The 16,711-nt window shown below is 35.4% G+C and overlaps 1 protein-coding gene across 1 annotated transcript; it reads left to right on the top strand.

Annotated features, from left to right (window-relative positions):
• Nucleotides 1-3,172: 3,172 nt before the first annotated feature.
• Nucleotides 3,173-4,751, top strand: LOC137805796 (eukaryotic translation initiation factor 5A-4-like). Its single transcript, XM_068605721.1, has 6 exons — nucleotides 3,173-3,452; nucleotides 3,541-3,650; nucleotides 3,881-4,007; nucleotides 4,107-4,162; nucleotides 4,277-4,342; nucleotides 4,449-4,751. The coding sequence occupies exons 1-6, from the start codon at nucleotides 3,173-3,175 to the stop codon at nucleotides 4,530-4,532; spliced, it is 723 nt and encodes a 240-aa protein (XP_068461822.1). The 3' UTR covers nucleotides 4,533-4,751.
• Nucleotides 4,752-16,711: the final 11,960 nt, after the last annotated feature.

The raw sequence follows: 16,711 nt of genomic DNA, 5'->3' as shown, positions 1-16,711 counted from the left end.
ACAAAAATGACTCAAACTACATGGATATTCATTGTAAAAATAATAAACAAAAAATCAAACAAAGGACTACTTGATTTTATGACATATATGGAAACAATGACTTTAGAAAACTAAAAATGGATCATAAAATTAAAATGAAACCAACATAAATTGTTTTTACCAAAATAAAATGAAAGAAGACTCAACAAAATTAAAAAGCACATAAGATAAACTCAAAAAGAACTCCTAAACATCAATATAGACAGTTCAAGAAAGAACAAGTTATTTGAACTGTTTAAACCAAACAAACAACAAAAAAATTGGTAGAACTAAAACAAAAGTAAAATCAAGACCTGAAAAACAATATGGAAAAATGAAGAACAAATTTTTTTGAGAACTTATCTCTTGAAGAACCGTGTCTTTTATTTTGAGTCTTATGTTCATTAGTTTTCTAGGAGTCCTTGTTTTGATTCTACTTACTTGCTTTTAATTTTGAAGTTTGAAATTAATTTGAAACTTGTTTTTAGTAAGAGTAGATTTAAAGTTCCAAACACATGATTTCAAGTGTTCAATTATATTGAATCCAAACCAAAAAATTTTGTGCAAATTGAAAGTTCTTGAAAATTATGCATGATGCAAACTATGGACATTTCTTTCCATAACTCAACTTAGTATAAAAAAAAAAGCAAAGAAAACGTTTCAAACGCATCTCTAGGTATCAATTACAAAGAAAATTTCATTTTCCAAAATATGGATTCAACTTTATTGGCAAATTGTTTTCAACCTTGTGGAATTTTTGATCCTTTTGCTTTCACAAGTTCTAAAGAAAAAGTTTCTTAGTTAAAATTTTAGTAAGTTTCTTAGAGTCTTGTTTTGTGCCTTTTCTTGCTTGCCTTCCTTTTCCAAGTGTTGTCATAATTTCTTTTCCAACTTTGGTTTAGCTTTTTCTTGTTTAAGCTTTTTCTTGTTTGTCTTTTATTTCTTTTCCTCAAGTTTTGTGGTGATTTTACTTTGAGAAAGTATTGAAGGCTTTGACCTTTTTCACTTGAGAGTTTTCATCCACAAGAGAGACCTTGGCTAAGGGAAGAATTTCTTTCTTTGAGTGTTTGGAATGATCTTGATACAAGTTGTGCACCTTTGTGTGTTTCTTTATAACTTGTTTTCTCTAATTGTTTGTCATTTGTGTTTTTTGTTTTGTTTTTATGACTCATCTTTCAAGTGGAGAATCTTCTAAACCCCAATCTCCCCAAAAGGCTTTCCTTATGGGGGAATTGGCGGCGGCCAAAAGATCTACTGCACAAAAAGATGAAGAGATGAGGCAAATGGAGGAAAGATTCCAAAGGCTAGAAGCGACCTATGATAAACCTCAAAGAGGGAGAGGATATCATCCTAGGCGTGAATCAAGAAGTTACCAATACTATGGTAGCCATGAAGAAGAGGAAGAATGGCGAATGTAACATTTTGATGATAGGTGTCAACATGTGGCAAAGCCTTCCTTACCTTTTGTAAAAATTCTTAGTTTTAGTGGGGAAGGTGATCCAAATGTGTATTTAGGGTGGGAGGCTAAAGTAGAACAAATATTTAATGTACATGAGGTCCAAGAAGACCAAAAAGTTAAGTTAGCCTCTTTAGAATTTTTGGATTATGCCATGCAATGGTGGCCCAAAACTGTCATGGACATAGGACTAAACAAGAGGTCAGCCGTGATCTCTTGGGAGGATTTGAAGTTATGCATGCGCCTAGATTTGTGCCTCCACACTGTAGGAAAGAGCTCTTGTTGAAACTCCAACGACTTCAACAAGGAACACAAAGTGTGGATGCTTATTTTAAGGAACTTTAAACAACTTTAACAAAGATTGACATGCATGAAAGTGAGGAATAAAAAATGGCTAGATTTGTAAGTGGCTTAAGAAGGGATATCCAAGATGTGGTAGAACTCTATAAGTACTCCTCTTTAGAAAAGTTGGTTCACCTTGCCATCAAGGTAGAATCACAAATTTCAAAGAAAACATCTCCTAAAAATTCTCATAATGATGGCTTTTAGCACTCGTTTTGGAAAAACAAAAACAAAATTTCTTCAACTTTTCCCTTTAATTTTGTTAAGGAGTTCACTTACAAAACTAGGGATTCTAAACCCTCAACTTCAACCCCTAAATCCCCTACTAAAACCTCAAATAGAAAATGCTTTAAATGTTTAGGTTTTTAGTCACATTGCTTCAAATTGTCCTTCCAAACGCAATATGATTGTGCATGAAGGGGTAGTCCTAAGTGACCATAGTCCTCAAAGATCTAGGTCTCCCAACCCTTCTAGATCCCCAAGTGAGGAAGAATGTGAGAGTCCATGTGAAGGCAACTTATTAGTAGTGAGAAGAATACTAGGACAAGTTTTAAAGCCCTTTGATGAAAGTCAAAGAGAAAATATTTTCCACACTAGATGTGTCATTAATGATAAGTTGTGTTCTTTAATAGTGGATGGGGGGAGTTATGCGAATGTGGCAAGCACAAGAGTAGTAGATAAGCTTGGATTGTCTACTATCTCTCATGCCAAGCCCTATAAGCTTCAATGGTTAAGTGAAGAGGGGGAGATCATAGTCAATAAGCAAGTCCTCATAGCCTTTTCTATTGGCAAATACAAGGATGAGGTCTTGTGTGATGTTGTACCTATGGAAGCTACTCATATTCTGTTAGATAGGTCATGGCAATATGATAGAAAAACTCTTCATGATGGCCTTACCAACAAAATCTCTTTCAACTTCCATGGGCATAAGGTCACACTAAAATCTCTCTCATCAAAGGAAGTCCATGATGACTAACTTAGAATGAAAGAAAAGAGAGAAAAAGAAAAAGAAAAAAAGAATTATAAGAGAAGCCTTCTCATTTCACCACAAGAGGTAAAAAAGGTAATGCTTTCCCAAAAGAATATTTTCATAGCTTTCCCTAGGACCCTTGAGAGTGAGTTGGTGGTAGATAGTTCTTCATGTTTGGCAAAGGAATTTAATGATGTTTTTCAAGATCCCCCAAAAGGATTACCTCCTCTAAGGGGCATTGAGCACCAAATCGATTTCATTTCTGGTGCTTCTTTACCAAATAGGCCTGCATATAGGACCAATCCAACCGAGGCCAAAGAAATTCAATAACAAGTTGATGAATTAATAGCTAAAGGTGGGGGCAAGACAACACGAGTCCTTGTGCTATGCATGTGATTCTTGTCCCTAAAAAGGATGGGAGTTGGAGGATGTGTACGGATTGTCGTGCCATAAACAATATAACCATCAAGTATAGGCATCCCATTCCTAGATTAGATGACTTGTTGGATGAATTAGATGGGTCTCAAATATTTACAGAAATTGATCTTAAGAGTGGTTATAACCAAATCCGGATTAAACCGGTGGATGAATGGAAAACCGCCTTTAAGACCAAGTTTGGTTTATATGAGTGGTTAGTCATACCTTTTGACTTGACCAATGCTCCAAGTACCTTCATGCAACTCATGCACTATGTTTTACGACCTTTCATTGACAAGTGTGTAGTAGTTTATTTTGATGACATTCTTATTTATAGCTTGTCTTTGCCTTGTTCTTAATTTTTCCAAGGTTGACGCCGGAGCCTCCAAAACCTACCCTCAACAAGCTAGTACAATTCGCAAGAACGGTTACATAGTATCAAAGCTCGTCCGTGCAAGTTCAATTACTTTTTAAACCCTAATTTTTTTTTAGGTTTTCTTCCATCATTGCTTTGTTTTCGCTTTTTAGACCCACACTCACTATTGTTAATTTCTTTATAATTCGTTCAAATGTGCTATTAATTTGATGTCCTATGTTTGTCTTATCAATTTATTTATGTATATGGATGTTGATTTTTGTAGCTTATTTTAATTTTATTATATCTATATTGTTAACAGGTTGTGGAAGTCTCTACTTCCAAAACTAGAAAGCACGGTCACACTAAGTTTCATTTCATTGGAATTGATATTTTCATTGCCAAGAAGCTTGAGGACATTGTGCCCTCCTCTCACAATTTTGATGTATGCATATCTCTTTATCTTTTAATTTTAATTTTTATGGTTGTGGTAGATTAACTTAACTTGAAAAATATTTTCCTGAGTTGTTGCAAATGATTGTTGTTAGGTCCTCATGTGAATCGTACTAATTACCAGCTAATTGATATATCTAAGGATGGATTTGTGAGTTGATGTTTCTATTCAATTTTTCCCTTTTATTATTATGTTATAAATAGTATAATTAGTTTGGCTTCTGTTAGGAAATATGAACCTGATTTTGCTACTAAATTATTGTAGATGAGTCTGCTTACTGAAAATGGGAACACTAAGGATGACCTCAGGCTCCCCACTGATGACAGTTTGCTGACTCACATTTGTTCAATTTTAGAGAATTTTCCCCTTTTGCATTGACCAATACAAATTATTGTTTATAGGGACTTTCTCTCATTGTTTTCATTGTATTGATTTCTCTTTGCATATAAAGGATGGATTTGCAGAGGGCAAGGACCTTGTGATGTCTGTGATGTCTATTATGGGTGAGGAACATATTTAGCCTTTTCATGATGGCAGTTTATTGTTTCTATTTAAGCAAAAATATTTTTGTAAACTTTAGTTTGTTCAAGAACTGGCTTATAGAATAATTAGGGATGAACAATGTGTGTTTTAACTTTAAATTATGTATCAACTTTTGAATAATTATTTGTGTTTTAATTTTTAATTATGTATCAACTTTTTAACAATTATGTGTGTTTTAATTTTCAATGCAATGAATGGATGCTTATAACTTTATATATTATTTCATTTTAAGTTTAATTACCTTATTCGTCCCTACATTTGGGGTCAATATTCAATTTAGTACAGTGGTTCCTATATTTTTTAAAATATATCCAAATTGGTCCTTCTCGTTAAGTCCCACCTAACAGCGTTAGGTGTTGCTTATATGGCAGAGAGAGTGTGTTTATGTGGAGAGAGGTGAGATTAAGAGTTATTATTATTATTATTATTATTGTTATTATTATTATTATTATTATTGGTTTCAGAAAAATCTAAAGAGCAAGTAGTAACCAAAGAAGGTCTAATTACTAAACCATTTAAGTTTTGTTGTTATGTTATGATTATTATTATATTTATTAGTATGATTATCAATATTAATATAATTAATAATATAAAAATTATTAATATTAATATTATTATTCAGATTAATAACATTAATAATTATTATAATAATGCTATTAATATTATTAAATATTATTCATATTATTAAATATTATTAATATTATTAAATATTATTAATATTATTAAATATTATTAATATTATTAAATATTATTAATATTATTAAATATTATTAATATTATTAAATATTATTAATATTATTAAATATTATTTATTATTAAATATTATTAATATTATTAAATATTATTAATATTATAAAATATTATTAATATTATAAAAAAATATTGTTAATGTTATTAAAAATTAATAATATTATTATTAAATAATATTATTAGTATTATTAATATTATTAAATATTATAAATAATATTAAAATTATTAATATTTTTATTAATATTATTTATATTATAATTATTATTATTAGTAAAATTATTAATTTTATTCATATTATTAATATCATTAATACTATTAATATTATTAATATTATTATTAATAATAATATTCATATTATTATTTTTTTTATTAACAATGTTTGATATATATGTTTGATATTAAAATTTGAATAAATAATGTTTAATATTAAAATTTGAATAAATAATATTATTATTCGTACACTTATATTAACAATATAAATAAATTTATAGTAAGTTTTAATAAATATGAACGTACGTGATGTCTATGATTATTAATCAACCGTCGAAGCATATTCATTTGTTAAAAAGAAAATTCAATATTTGCATTTAAGATCTAAGAATATGTGTTATTGCTTTGATAACATCTATTTGTGTTGAACCAGGAGACAAATAATAAAAAAGGCGAAGATCAGTGAGAAATGGTGAAAATGTTTTTTAGGAATGCGGGAAGCACCAATAATAATTTATTAAGTTGTTGTTTTGATCGTATCGTAGAGAGACAAATAATAAAATTTACTTTAAATCACCTATGTCTGACCCTTAAATACAAAAGCATGCATGTATATGGTGTTGAACCAAGTGATGTTCAAGCTTTGAAGAATCCAAATCCTTTGAAGGATGTTGAAGCCTTTGCTTTGCTTGATGTTGTTGTGCTGGTTTAGTTTAGTTCTGGGGTAGTTTGAATGTTGTAATTCACCCTTTGATTAAATCTAAAGCATAAGCATCTCAATCTTTGTGAAAGTAAAATGTTTTCAAACTAAGTTAAAACAACCGATTGTTTTTTCGAAACAACCGATTGTTTATACTTAGGTGTTTTGAGAAAAAGATTGAAAACTGTTTTTAAAATGGTTGAACTGTTAAGTACCAAAACAACCGATTGATTCGAGATTGTTTTTAAAAGAGTTTTTGAGTTTTTCAAAGAGCTGAGATTGCCAAAAGTGTGTGATTGATCAAAGTTGTGGAATAGGATTCTGCTTGTATTGATTTCAGATTATCTTCTGTAACAAGTGTAATCCTTGTACTCTCTGTAAAGACAAGTTTCGTTTCTGAGTTTGCTAAGATTGATTGTGTGTTCTTGAGGCGATCAAGATCAGCAATCTTGGTGTAAGTGTGTTGACCAAGGAGAGTGTGTTTCTTGAGGTGTTCAAGGTCATTCTCTTGGTTGTTGTGTAAGTGATCAAGGTGTGGTTGCTTAGTGGATTTCCTCAGGGTTCTGAGAAGACTAGATGTAGCTCTGGGTTTGGAGTGAACCAGTATAAACAACTGTGTACAATCTCTCTATCTCTAACTCTTTAAATTTAGTTTTATTTGTTGTTTGCTGGTATAAACAACCGATTGTTTCTGTGAAACAACCGATTGTTTTTCTGGTACTGCAGCTTTTGCTTGTTGTTTTGGTGAACTGAATTTCTGAATCAATTGTTTCCTGAGATAAATTCATTATTGTTTTAAAATTTTACGAAAATTCTCTTTAAACAAGTCACCCCCCTCTAGTTTAAAGCCATCTATTCTAACAATTGGCATCAAGAGCTTGGTTCTTGAAAGTTATTCAAGTTGATCCTAAAAATCTTTTTTAAATGGCTGATAGACTACCTTTTGGGGAAGGTGCTTCAATTAACGGACCACCTTTGTTTTGTGGTTTGAATTACCAGTTTTGGAAAGTAAGAATGAAAATATTTATGGAATCTCTTGACAAAGGAATTTGGGATGCAATTGAAAATGGTCCTTTTGTCCCAAAGTTTGAAAAGGATGGATTTGTCATTGAGAAACCATGGTCTCAATGGACTGATGCAGAAAGCAAAAAGGCCAAATTCAATTGCATTGCCAAAAATATTATAACCTCTGCTTTAAATTCTGATGAGTTTTTCAAGGTCTCGCAATGCAAATCATCAAAAGAAATGTGGGACACTTTGGAAGTCACTCATGAAGGAACAAATGAGGTGAAAAGAGCTAGAAAGCATGGTCTTATCCAAGAGTATGAGATGTTTAGAATGCTTAAAGGAGAAACAATTTCTGAGGTGCAGAAAAGATTCATGCACATCATCAATCACTTTATAAGCCTTGACAAGACCTTTGATAAAGAAGAGCTGAACATCAAGATCTTGAAATGTCTTGATAGAGCATGGCAACCAAAGGTAACTGCTATTTCCGAATCTAAAGATCTAACATCGCTAGAGATGAATAGACTCAATGTTCAAGAGAGTGAAGATAAGCACACAAGGAGCATAGCCTTGAAAGCATCCAAGCACAAGGGAAAGCAAGATTCCAGTGATGATAGTGATGAGGAAAACCTTAGCTTGCTGTCAAGAAAGTTCAGCAAATTCCTAAAGAGAAACCGTAACAAAGACAACAACAAAGATAGGTATGGAAACAAGAAATCCAATGATTTCAATTCAAAATAACTATACTTGTTTTGGTTGTGGTGAGCAAGGTCATATAAAGGCAGATTGTCCAAACAAGAGCAAAGAGAAAAAGTCTAGCTACAAAGAGAAGAAGGGCAAGACAAAAAGAGCCTACATAGCTTGGGATGAAAATGAGGTGTCATCATCAAGTTCTTCATCAAGTGAAGATGAGAAAGCAAACATATGCTTGGTAGCTGAAAATGATGATGAATCTTGCAGCTCAAGTGAGGTAAGTTCATGTGCTTCCTTAAATGAACAAAATTACATGATGAAGCTTTCCAAATTACTCAAGTTCTTGAATTACTTGAAGCTTTCCAAGAAACACATGATGAAGCTAATAGATTGGTTCTTTCAAACAACCGATTGAAAGATCTTAACAGTTGGCTTGAAAAGAGAGTTAAATCACTTGAAGAAGATCTGGAAAAAGCAAAAAGTGATTTTGAAAAATTGGAAAACCATTTCAAAAATGCTTCTTGCAAGTGTGATACTCTCATTTGCGAAAATTGTGAAAATCTTGAGAAAAAGGTTCACTATCTTGTTGAAACTGTGGACAAGCTTTCAAAGGGGAAATCTAACTTTGAGAATGTCTTGGCATCTCAAAGTTGTGTTTTTGGAAAGGCTGGTTTAGGCTTTAATCCACAGAACAAGCAAGATAAGTTTTCAAAAAGTTTTTCAAGAAAATCATAAAAACAACCGATTGTTAAGAAGAAACAACCGGTTGTTACATGCTTTTACTGCATGAAGAAAGGCCACTCTGTTAGGTTCTGTAAAATAAGGAAATATTCTGTTCTAAGAGGTTTTATGAAATGGATTCCTAAGGGATGTGAAGTTTCTAACTGCAAAGAAAAGTCAAACGGACCCAAATTTGTAAGGGGACCAAATCTTGCTGCTTGAAATCTTTTATGCAGGAAATCTAAAGAAAAAGGAGGAACTGAGTCATCTGATCAAATTCTTGAAGAAAAAGACAGTCATTGAAGCTGAATCAATGATATGCAAAGGACCTCAAAGTGAAAAGAGGTTTCTTGATCATAAAGCACATGACTCATTGAAGAATTAAAATGAGGATAAGACTTTCCTTTATTTGTTTTTAATTTCTGTTTCAAACTTCTTTCTCATGGTCAAACAATATTTTTATATTGATCAATGTCATCTGCTTTGAAATCCTTCTGCTCATGATTAAAATTCAAAAACAGTTTTAACTGCTGCAGAAAAAGAACCGATTGTTTTGGGTCTGACAGCACTATGAAGAAATTGTTTTAATTTGCTATTTTAAATTTCTATCCGTTGCAGATCAATTCAAAGAGAGAATCTTGGTCAAAGAATCTATGCTGAAAGCTGATTATGTTCAGAGAGAAGTTACAACAGTCATAAAGGAAAATATTCCAAAATCTTGGAAATTCAAGAGCCTTAATGACTAGTCAAAGATCACATGTGAAGACCATGTGATTCTCAGCTTTTTCTGACGTTTTCTGTGCAGAGCAGAGTCAAGTCCTCTCTCTATGAAAATTAGGTACCCACTGAATAGAATTGAATACTAATTGATTCTTTTTTCTGCTATAAAAACTGGTGCAGCTGATCTCTTCCACAAGAACAACCAATTGCAACATCTCTTGCAAAAATCTGTGAAGTGAGTTCTTCTCTGTTTTCTTCTATACCACCATGGAATCAACTCCTCCCACCTCAAAAAAGATTCAAAACCAGGGTTGTAAGGTCTGGAGGAAGGCTAGAAGGCTGGTTTCCTGGAGACAATGATCTTATTGAGAAGTATAGATATGAAACAAGTATCAAGAAGATAAACAACCCCAAGGTTGTATGCTTTGATTGGCTAAAAAGTCAAAAGCTTGATAATGTGAGAAGGCTGCTCAAGGATCAATCTCTCAGAAAGTTCCTGGAGATGAAGGGAAACATATATCCAGATTTGGTGAGGGTGTTCTACACAAACCTAAAGTTTGAGGGAAACAATCTAGTTTCTCATGTGAAGGGTGTAGAAATGGAGATAACTCATGAAGTATGGATTGTTGTTGCTGGTCTCAAGTTCTCTGGTCTTAGAATCAACAAGGGAAACCTTGGAGTGGTGGAGGATTTTAACAAAATCCAATTCTACAAGAGTTGCTTGAAGAATCAACATGCTCAAGTAAGTACATGCTCGGTTGGAGGTCTAAAGCTTGATGAGAGATTGCTTGCTCTCATTGTAACTTGGATTCTAACTCCAAGGGGGAGTAATCATTCTGTTCTAACTGAAGAAGATCTGGTATATATCTTTTGCATCACCAAGAAAATCAAAGTCAATTGGATCCACATCATCAAAGAGCACATGCAAAAAGCCATGAGGTTAGGTGATTATCATTATCCATATGCTGTTTTGGTATCTAAATTTCTACTCTATTTTAAAGTTAACCTTGAAGATGAAACATCTGAGTTGGTCAAGTCAACTCAAGAGTTGAACAATGGATCACTCAGCAAAATGGGTTTTACAAAAGTAGGTGGAAAATGGATAAGCAAGGATGGTGATCATGGTGCCTCATCTAGTGGTGCTGCTAATCTTGAACAAGATGAACCTGCTGATATGGATGTTCAACATGAAGATCCACCTAAAGATTATCAAGATGCTGGACCAAGTGCTGGTGCTGGAAATTAAGGAGAAAGGATGCAAACCATGTCTTCTTTTGAAAGACTCATGGTGAATAAGCTTGATAGCTTTGCTGAAAATCAAAGGAGCCTCCATGATCTCTGTGTTAGTAATTTCCAAAGGATTGACACCAGGTTTGACAACATGGATGCAAGATTTATGACTCTGGATGAACAGATTGAAGCTGTCCAGAACCAAATCTTTGATCTTCAGTTTGCTGATGAAGAAGAATGAAGGCAAAACAACCGATTGGTTATCGGAACAATTGATTCTTTGTTTGGCTGTTATATCTGGTTTTTAAATTTCTTTCTTTCTTTTGTTGCTGCTTTAATTCTGATGTAATCAAAACAATATCTTGTTTTTATCTCTTCTCTTTGTCTGTTTGTGAAGACAAATAGGGCGAGATATATGTTGTGTTTCTGCTGTGTTTAAGTTTCTTTTTATTGTTGTTAAAACAGTTTGGGATGAGTAATATTTTTCTTATATTTAGTTTTGAAGTTTATTACTATTTATCTGTGCTAACCAAATATCAGAAGTTTTATGCTTTGTTCAAAATTGTATCTTGCAGGAACTGCTTCAGATTTAATCAGGTACAACACAAGCATAAGGGATTTGTCTTCATCAAATAGGGGGAGATTGTTGAACCAAGTGATGTTCAAGCTTTGAAGAATCCAAATCCTTTGAAGGATGTTGAAGCCTTTGCTGTGCTTGATGTTGCTGTGCTGGTTTAGCTTAGTTCTGGGGTAGTTTGAATGTTGTAATCCACCCTTTGATTAAATCTAAAGCATAAGCATCTCAATCTTTGTGAAAGTAATATGTTTTCAAACTAAGTTAAAACAACCGATTGTTTTTTCGAAACAACCGATTGTTTATACTTAGGTGTTTTGAGAAAAAGATTGAAAACTGTTTTTAAAATGGTTGAACTGTTAAGTACCAAAACAACCGATTGATTTGAGGAAACAACCGATTGTTTGTTTTGGGACCATAACAGAAAAACTGTTTTATCTTTGACTGAGCTTTAAATGATTTAACTGCTTACGCTCCAGTCATTAAATTCTTTGACCAATCTTTTAATGCAATTTAAGAGTTTGTTAAGATTTGATAACAAACTACATCTTTGAATAAATTCAGAAAAACAGATTTGACAATAAATCTTTGATAAGTTTTTGCTAAGAGTTTTTGAGTTTTTCAAATAGCTGAGATTGCCAAAAGTGTGTGATTGATCAAAGTTGTGGAATAGGATTCTGCTTGTATTGATTTTAGATTATCTTCTGTAACAAGTGTAATCCTTGTACTCTCTGTAAAGACAAGTTTCGTTTCTGTGTTTGCTAAGATTGATTGTGTGTTCTTGAGGCGATCAAGATCAGCAATCTTGGTGTAAGTGTGTTGACCAAGGAGAGTGTGTTTCTTGAGGTGTTCAAGGTCATTCTCTTGGTTGTTGTGTAAGTGATCAAGGTGTGGTTGCTTAGTGGATTTCCTCAGGGTTCTGAGAAGACTAGATGTAGCTCTGGGTTTGGAGTGAACCAGTATAAACAACTGTGTACAATCTCTCTATCTCTAACTCTTTAAATTTAGTTTTATTTGTTGTTTGCTGGTATAAACAACCGATTGTTTCTGTGAAACAACCGATTGTTTTTCTGGTACTGCAGGTTTTGCTTGCTATTTTGGCGAACTGAATTTCTGAATCAATTTTTTCCTGAGATAAATTCATTCTTGTTTTAAAAGTTTACGAAAATTCTCTTTAAACAATTCACCCCCCTTTAGTTTAAAGCCATATGTTCTAACATATGGTGGTTACACCACCCTTTATTACATCCTCCTCTCTCTCTTCCTCGCATACTTCAACAATCTCCCACACTATTCCTGCCACCATGCCTTCGAAACATTGCACCACGTAAACCACCTTCACTACATGCCATGCACTTTTTTCTCTGCCATCCACCTCATTCAATCAGCGAGCAACTTAACTCTTTCATATGTGTGTCCCATGTGAAGCACACTTCGAGGTGTAGGGGCTTAAAACTGGAACACTTCATTTTGAAGTATGTGCACCTGACTAACAGAAACAACCTTCTATTAAATAGTATCACTTTTAAATAATAAAAATTAAAGAGTAATCAAATATGAACAAAAAAACGGGCAAAACTTGCTCGAGGTTCAAAACAGAGGTTGAGAGTATGTTGTTCAAAAAAAATTATCACTTTTTCTTTCTCTCCGCATGCAAACATTTGTTCTGATAGTCCCTCTCTCTTTGGGTTCTCCTTTATCTTCAAATTTAGATGTTCTTTGACTCTGAGGGACACTTCTCAACTCTTTGGTGAGTATTTGTAGTTTTCATTTGTGGAACTTTCTATTCACCTGATTGCTTCGGTGTTGTACTGACCAGACCTCAGACATCGGCATCAGACATTAACATCAGACATCAGTGGTCTGGTCGCGATAATGGGCCACGTAAGCGGGGCCCCAGAAATAGTCATGAGCTAACATCTAGATATAAGAAAGACCTAAATCACGGGAGGGTTCATGCATGTGGTGTGTATAGTACGTTCAGGTCTAGCACGAGTAAGTATTCCCTAGAGGCATCAAGGCCCATGAGCGCTAGGGTTTCTAGGAAAAGCTGCATGCATGGCACGTGAATAATTAGGGCACCTATAGAATAGATGGCCCCGCAACGCTGGTGCATGAGTTGGTACCCTAGCGGCCATAATGTTAAGATTTTGCACTCCAGAAGAAGAAAGTCCTGTGCGGTGACTGCGCTAATATTGTGCAACACGCAACGGGATGTCTTCCTAGTAACCCTAATTCCACTTAAGGAAAGGTCTTCGTGGGACAGGGAAGGTAACCTAAAACAGCCTATAAAAGGGAGTTGAAATTCTTGGTAAAGGTACACCGTTTCTAAGGCTGAAATTGCTTTACATACTTATTGTTTCTTAACCCAGTACTAACTAGATCGTCGGAGTGCAATCAACAGGTAGGACCCCCTATGTTTCAATGGAGCCACTCTTTATCACCTGAAGAGAGAACATAAACCACCAGAAATAGGAAGAGCCACCACCTGCCTCTGAAGTCAACGACAACTGAGTCAACTTGCGAGAACATTTGGCGACCACCGTGGGGCCCGATAAAAGTAGGTCCCACTCACAATCGTGTTGAGAGCCATCCAGCAACATGAGGAATATGAGACAAGGCGCGACTGTGCTAGAAGGAGGAGACAACGTCACCATGCAATAACTCATGGAGACCATTCGTGCTCTTTAGCAAGCAGTGGCGGCGTCCAAGGCTGATCAAGACAAGATTCTGCCTAAAGTTCAAGTCGAACAGGCAGCGAGCTAGGACCGATTCCAAGTCGATTTGGCCGTGTCGTGAGCAAACAATGATGAGCTGCGCAGGACCAATGAGGAACTGCGCAAAGACTTACAACGCATGAGGGAGCGTACAATTGATGAGTGAACTCCGCCCATACCAGTTAGGGCTCGTCCCATGCCCTTTTCCTAGACAATCATGGACACGGTAATACCAACCAACTTCATGGTTCCAAAAATCACCTTCACAAGTGTAGAAGACCCGGAGGCCCACATCACAGCCTTCCATACCTAGATCATGATCTCGGAAGGCACTGACGCCATGCATTATAAGCTATTTATGGGAACATTCTCAGGCACAAAGTTGGACTGGTTCATCAGTCTTCCCAATGGACACATACCTCATTTGATCAGTTCTCAACGTTGTTCAAAGAGCAATTCATCTTCAACCAGGCTCCCCCTCCCGTCTCTTTCGATCTCTTCGACGCAAAGCAATACCAGGGAGATCCTTTGAAAGATTTTCTAAACAAATTCGGGGCACTAGTGGTGAAGCTGCACACTAAAGACGAAGACATGATGGTACACGCCTTCAGGCGAGGAATGCTGCCAGGACCTTTCAGTGATTCTCTGATAAGGTGTCGTCCAAAGACGTTCAACGAGATTCGTCGCCGAGCCGTGACCCACATCGGCATAGAGAAAGAGGTAACAGAAAAATGTGGAAGTGTTGGCCTTGCTAGACCTCGGGGAACTTGTCGTCCCTAGCCCATTGATAAATGTCTAATTTCAGTAATATTTCATATTAAAATATAGACACTTATGAGAATTTATTTCTAATTTACATATAAAATAATTCCTAATTTATGAATTTATACCTTTTTACATTTTTATGATCTTTATTTGAATAAGAGTATTTTATTCTCAAATTTGTGTTAATTGCAGATTTTTAGGGACGATTGAAGATTTGGAATAAAGGAGAATAATTTGAGCTAAAAAGATAAAGTTGGAAGGTCCCAGAATGAAAAAAGATGCAAATAAAGATTGAGCTTTTTTTATGTCTTATCACTTAGCCCATTAGTGCGACACAGCAAGCCACCTAACCCTAGAAAATTAGGATAAATAGGGGGCTAGAGGTTCAACCCTAGGTGCCAGATTCAGAGGAAAACACCATAGAGTGAATTTTAACCCAATTGGGAGAATGGAAGGTGATAGAAGTATGCGTGGCTAATTCTACCCTTTGGGGTTGGGAGTAATCTGCTCAAACTCTTATGTATTGAGGTGATATCTTATATATTAATATTCAGTTCTTGGTTGATTATTGGTATTGTTGTTTTACTTTTAACTTTCCGTGACAAATTGAGAATCTTAAATCTGACTGGGAGGTATTTTTAGGGTTCGGACCTAAACAACAATACTTAACATATTTGAGTGCTAGGAATAGACTTGAAATGTTAATTGTTATTAAACGTCTGAGCTTCGTTCTAAGTTGTTCTTATAATTATGCGAGGGATCGATAGTTAGGGGACATTCTTAAGGATTTTATATGCGAGGAATCGATATAAATGATTTTTAAACGGGCATCAATTTTAATCAAAGAACTTAATATTGACATGCTAATCAAAATACTTGAGAGTGAGAAAGATGAAACTAATCCTTATTTTTCCAATTGAAACAACTAATTCTTTGTCTGTTTTCTTATTGATCAGTGCCAACACAATTAATTCAAAACTCTTTTAATTGTTCTATTTTTATATTTAGCGATTATCGTACTCGATAATTCACTGTTCCTTGTGGGATCGATATCCGTCCTTAGGGACAATTACTACTTCTGACAAACGCGGTGCACTTGCCGTAAAAAGTCATCACCCATGAGGGTGCACAAGGCCACGATAAAGAAGAAAGCCCAGGGAAAGCAGCCACCGTATGAGACAAGGAAGCCTTAGACCAGGGCACGGAGAAAGGAAAGCGCTTCCACCAGACACAGCTTCCGGATGGACCTTAAAGAGCTAATTGTTATCCCAACGTGGCGGACAGACTGAAGTCACCCGTGAAGACCGACAGGAGGCTGGGGCCCAACAAAAACACTTGGTGCGAATTCCACCAAGCAGTTGGCCATAACTTGCGCAATTGCTTAGTGCTGGGGTACCAGTTAGACGAATTGGTAAGGAATGGCTTCCTGAAGGAGTACCTACAAGAGAACCAAGGGGCCCCGACGTCAGCGGTCCCCACAGGAGATCAGGGGCATGAAATACCCTTCCATGGAGAGATCAACACAATCTCTGGAGGATTCTCAGGAGGAGGATGTACCGCCTCCCAGTGAAAGAAGTATGCTACAGAGGTAATGGCAGTAGAAGCCGAAGAGCCCGATTAGTCTCCAGAACCCGACCTCTTCTTCACGAAAGCCGATGTGCAGGACGTGGTTCCACATGACAACAATCCAGTGTGATCTCAGTGGTGACCGCATGAAGGAGAGTGCATTGAGTCCTCGTCAATCAGGGGAGTTCGGTGGATGTGATGTTCTGGTCAACTTTCAACAAGTTGCAGCTGTCGCCCAATCAATTAAGACCTTACGACGGCTGCCTATACGGTTTTGCTAGGGACCAGGTGGAGGTGCGAGGGCATATAAAGCTAAGGACAACTTTCACAGACGGTACCGCATCCCGCACATTTAACATAAGGTACCTTGTTGTCAACGCCGCTTCACTTACAACATCCTTCTAGGCAAACCTGCCCTAAACAGAACAAGAGTCGTAGCCTCAACGAGGCATATGAAGATGAAGCTACCCTCCCTTGAGGGAACTGTGATAACAATGAAGTCT

Source organism: Phaseolus vulgaris, chromosome 11 (genome assembly GCF_000499845.2).
Source record: "Phaseolus vulgaris cultivar G19833 chromosome 11, P. vulgaris v2.0, whole genome shotgun sequence".
NCBI classification, from domain to species: domain Eukaryota; kingdom Viridiplantae; phylum Streptophyta; class Magnoliopsida; order Fabales; family Fabaceae; genus Phaseolus; species Phaseolus vulgaris.
Note: the sequence above shows the minus strand (reverse complement) of the source record. Positions and strands in the feature narration are given on the sequence as shown.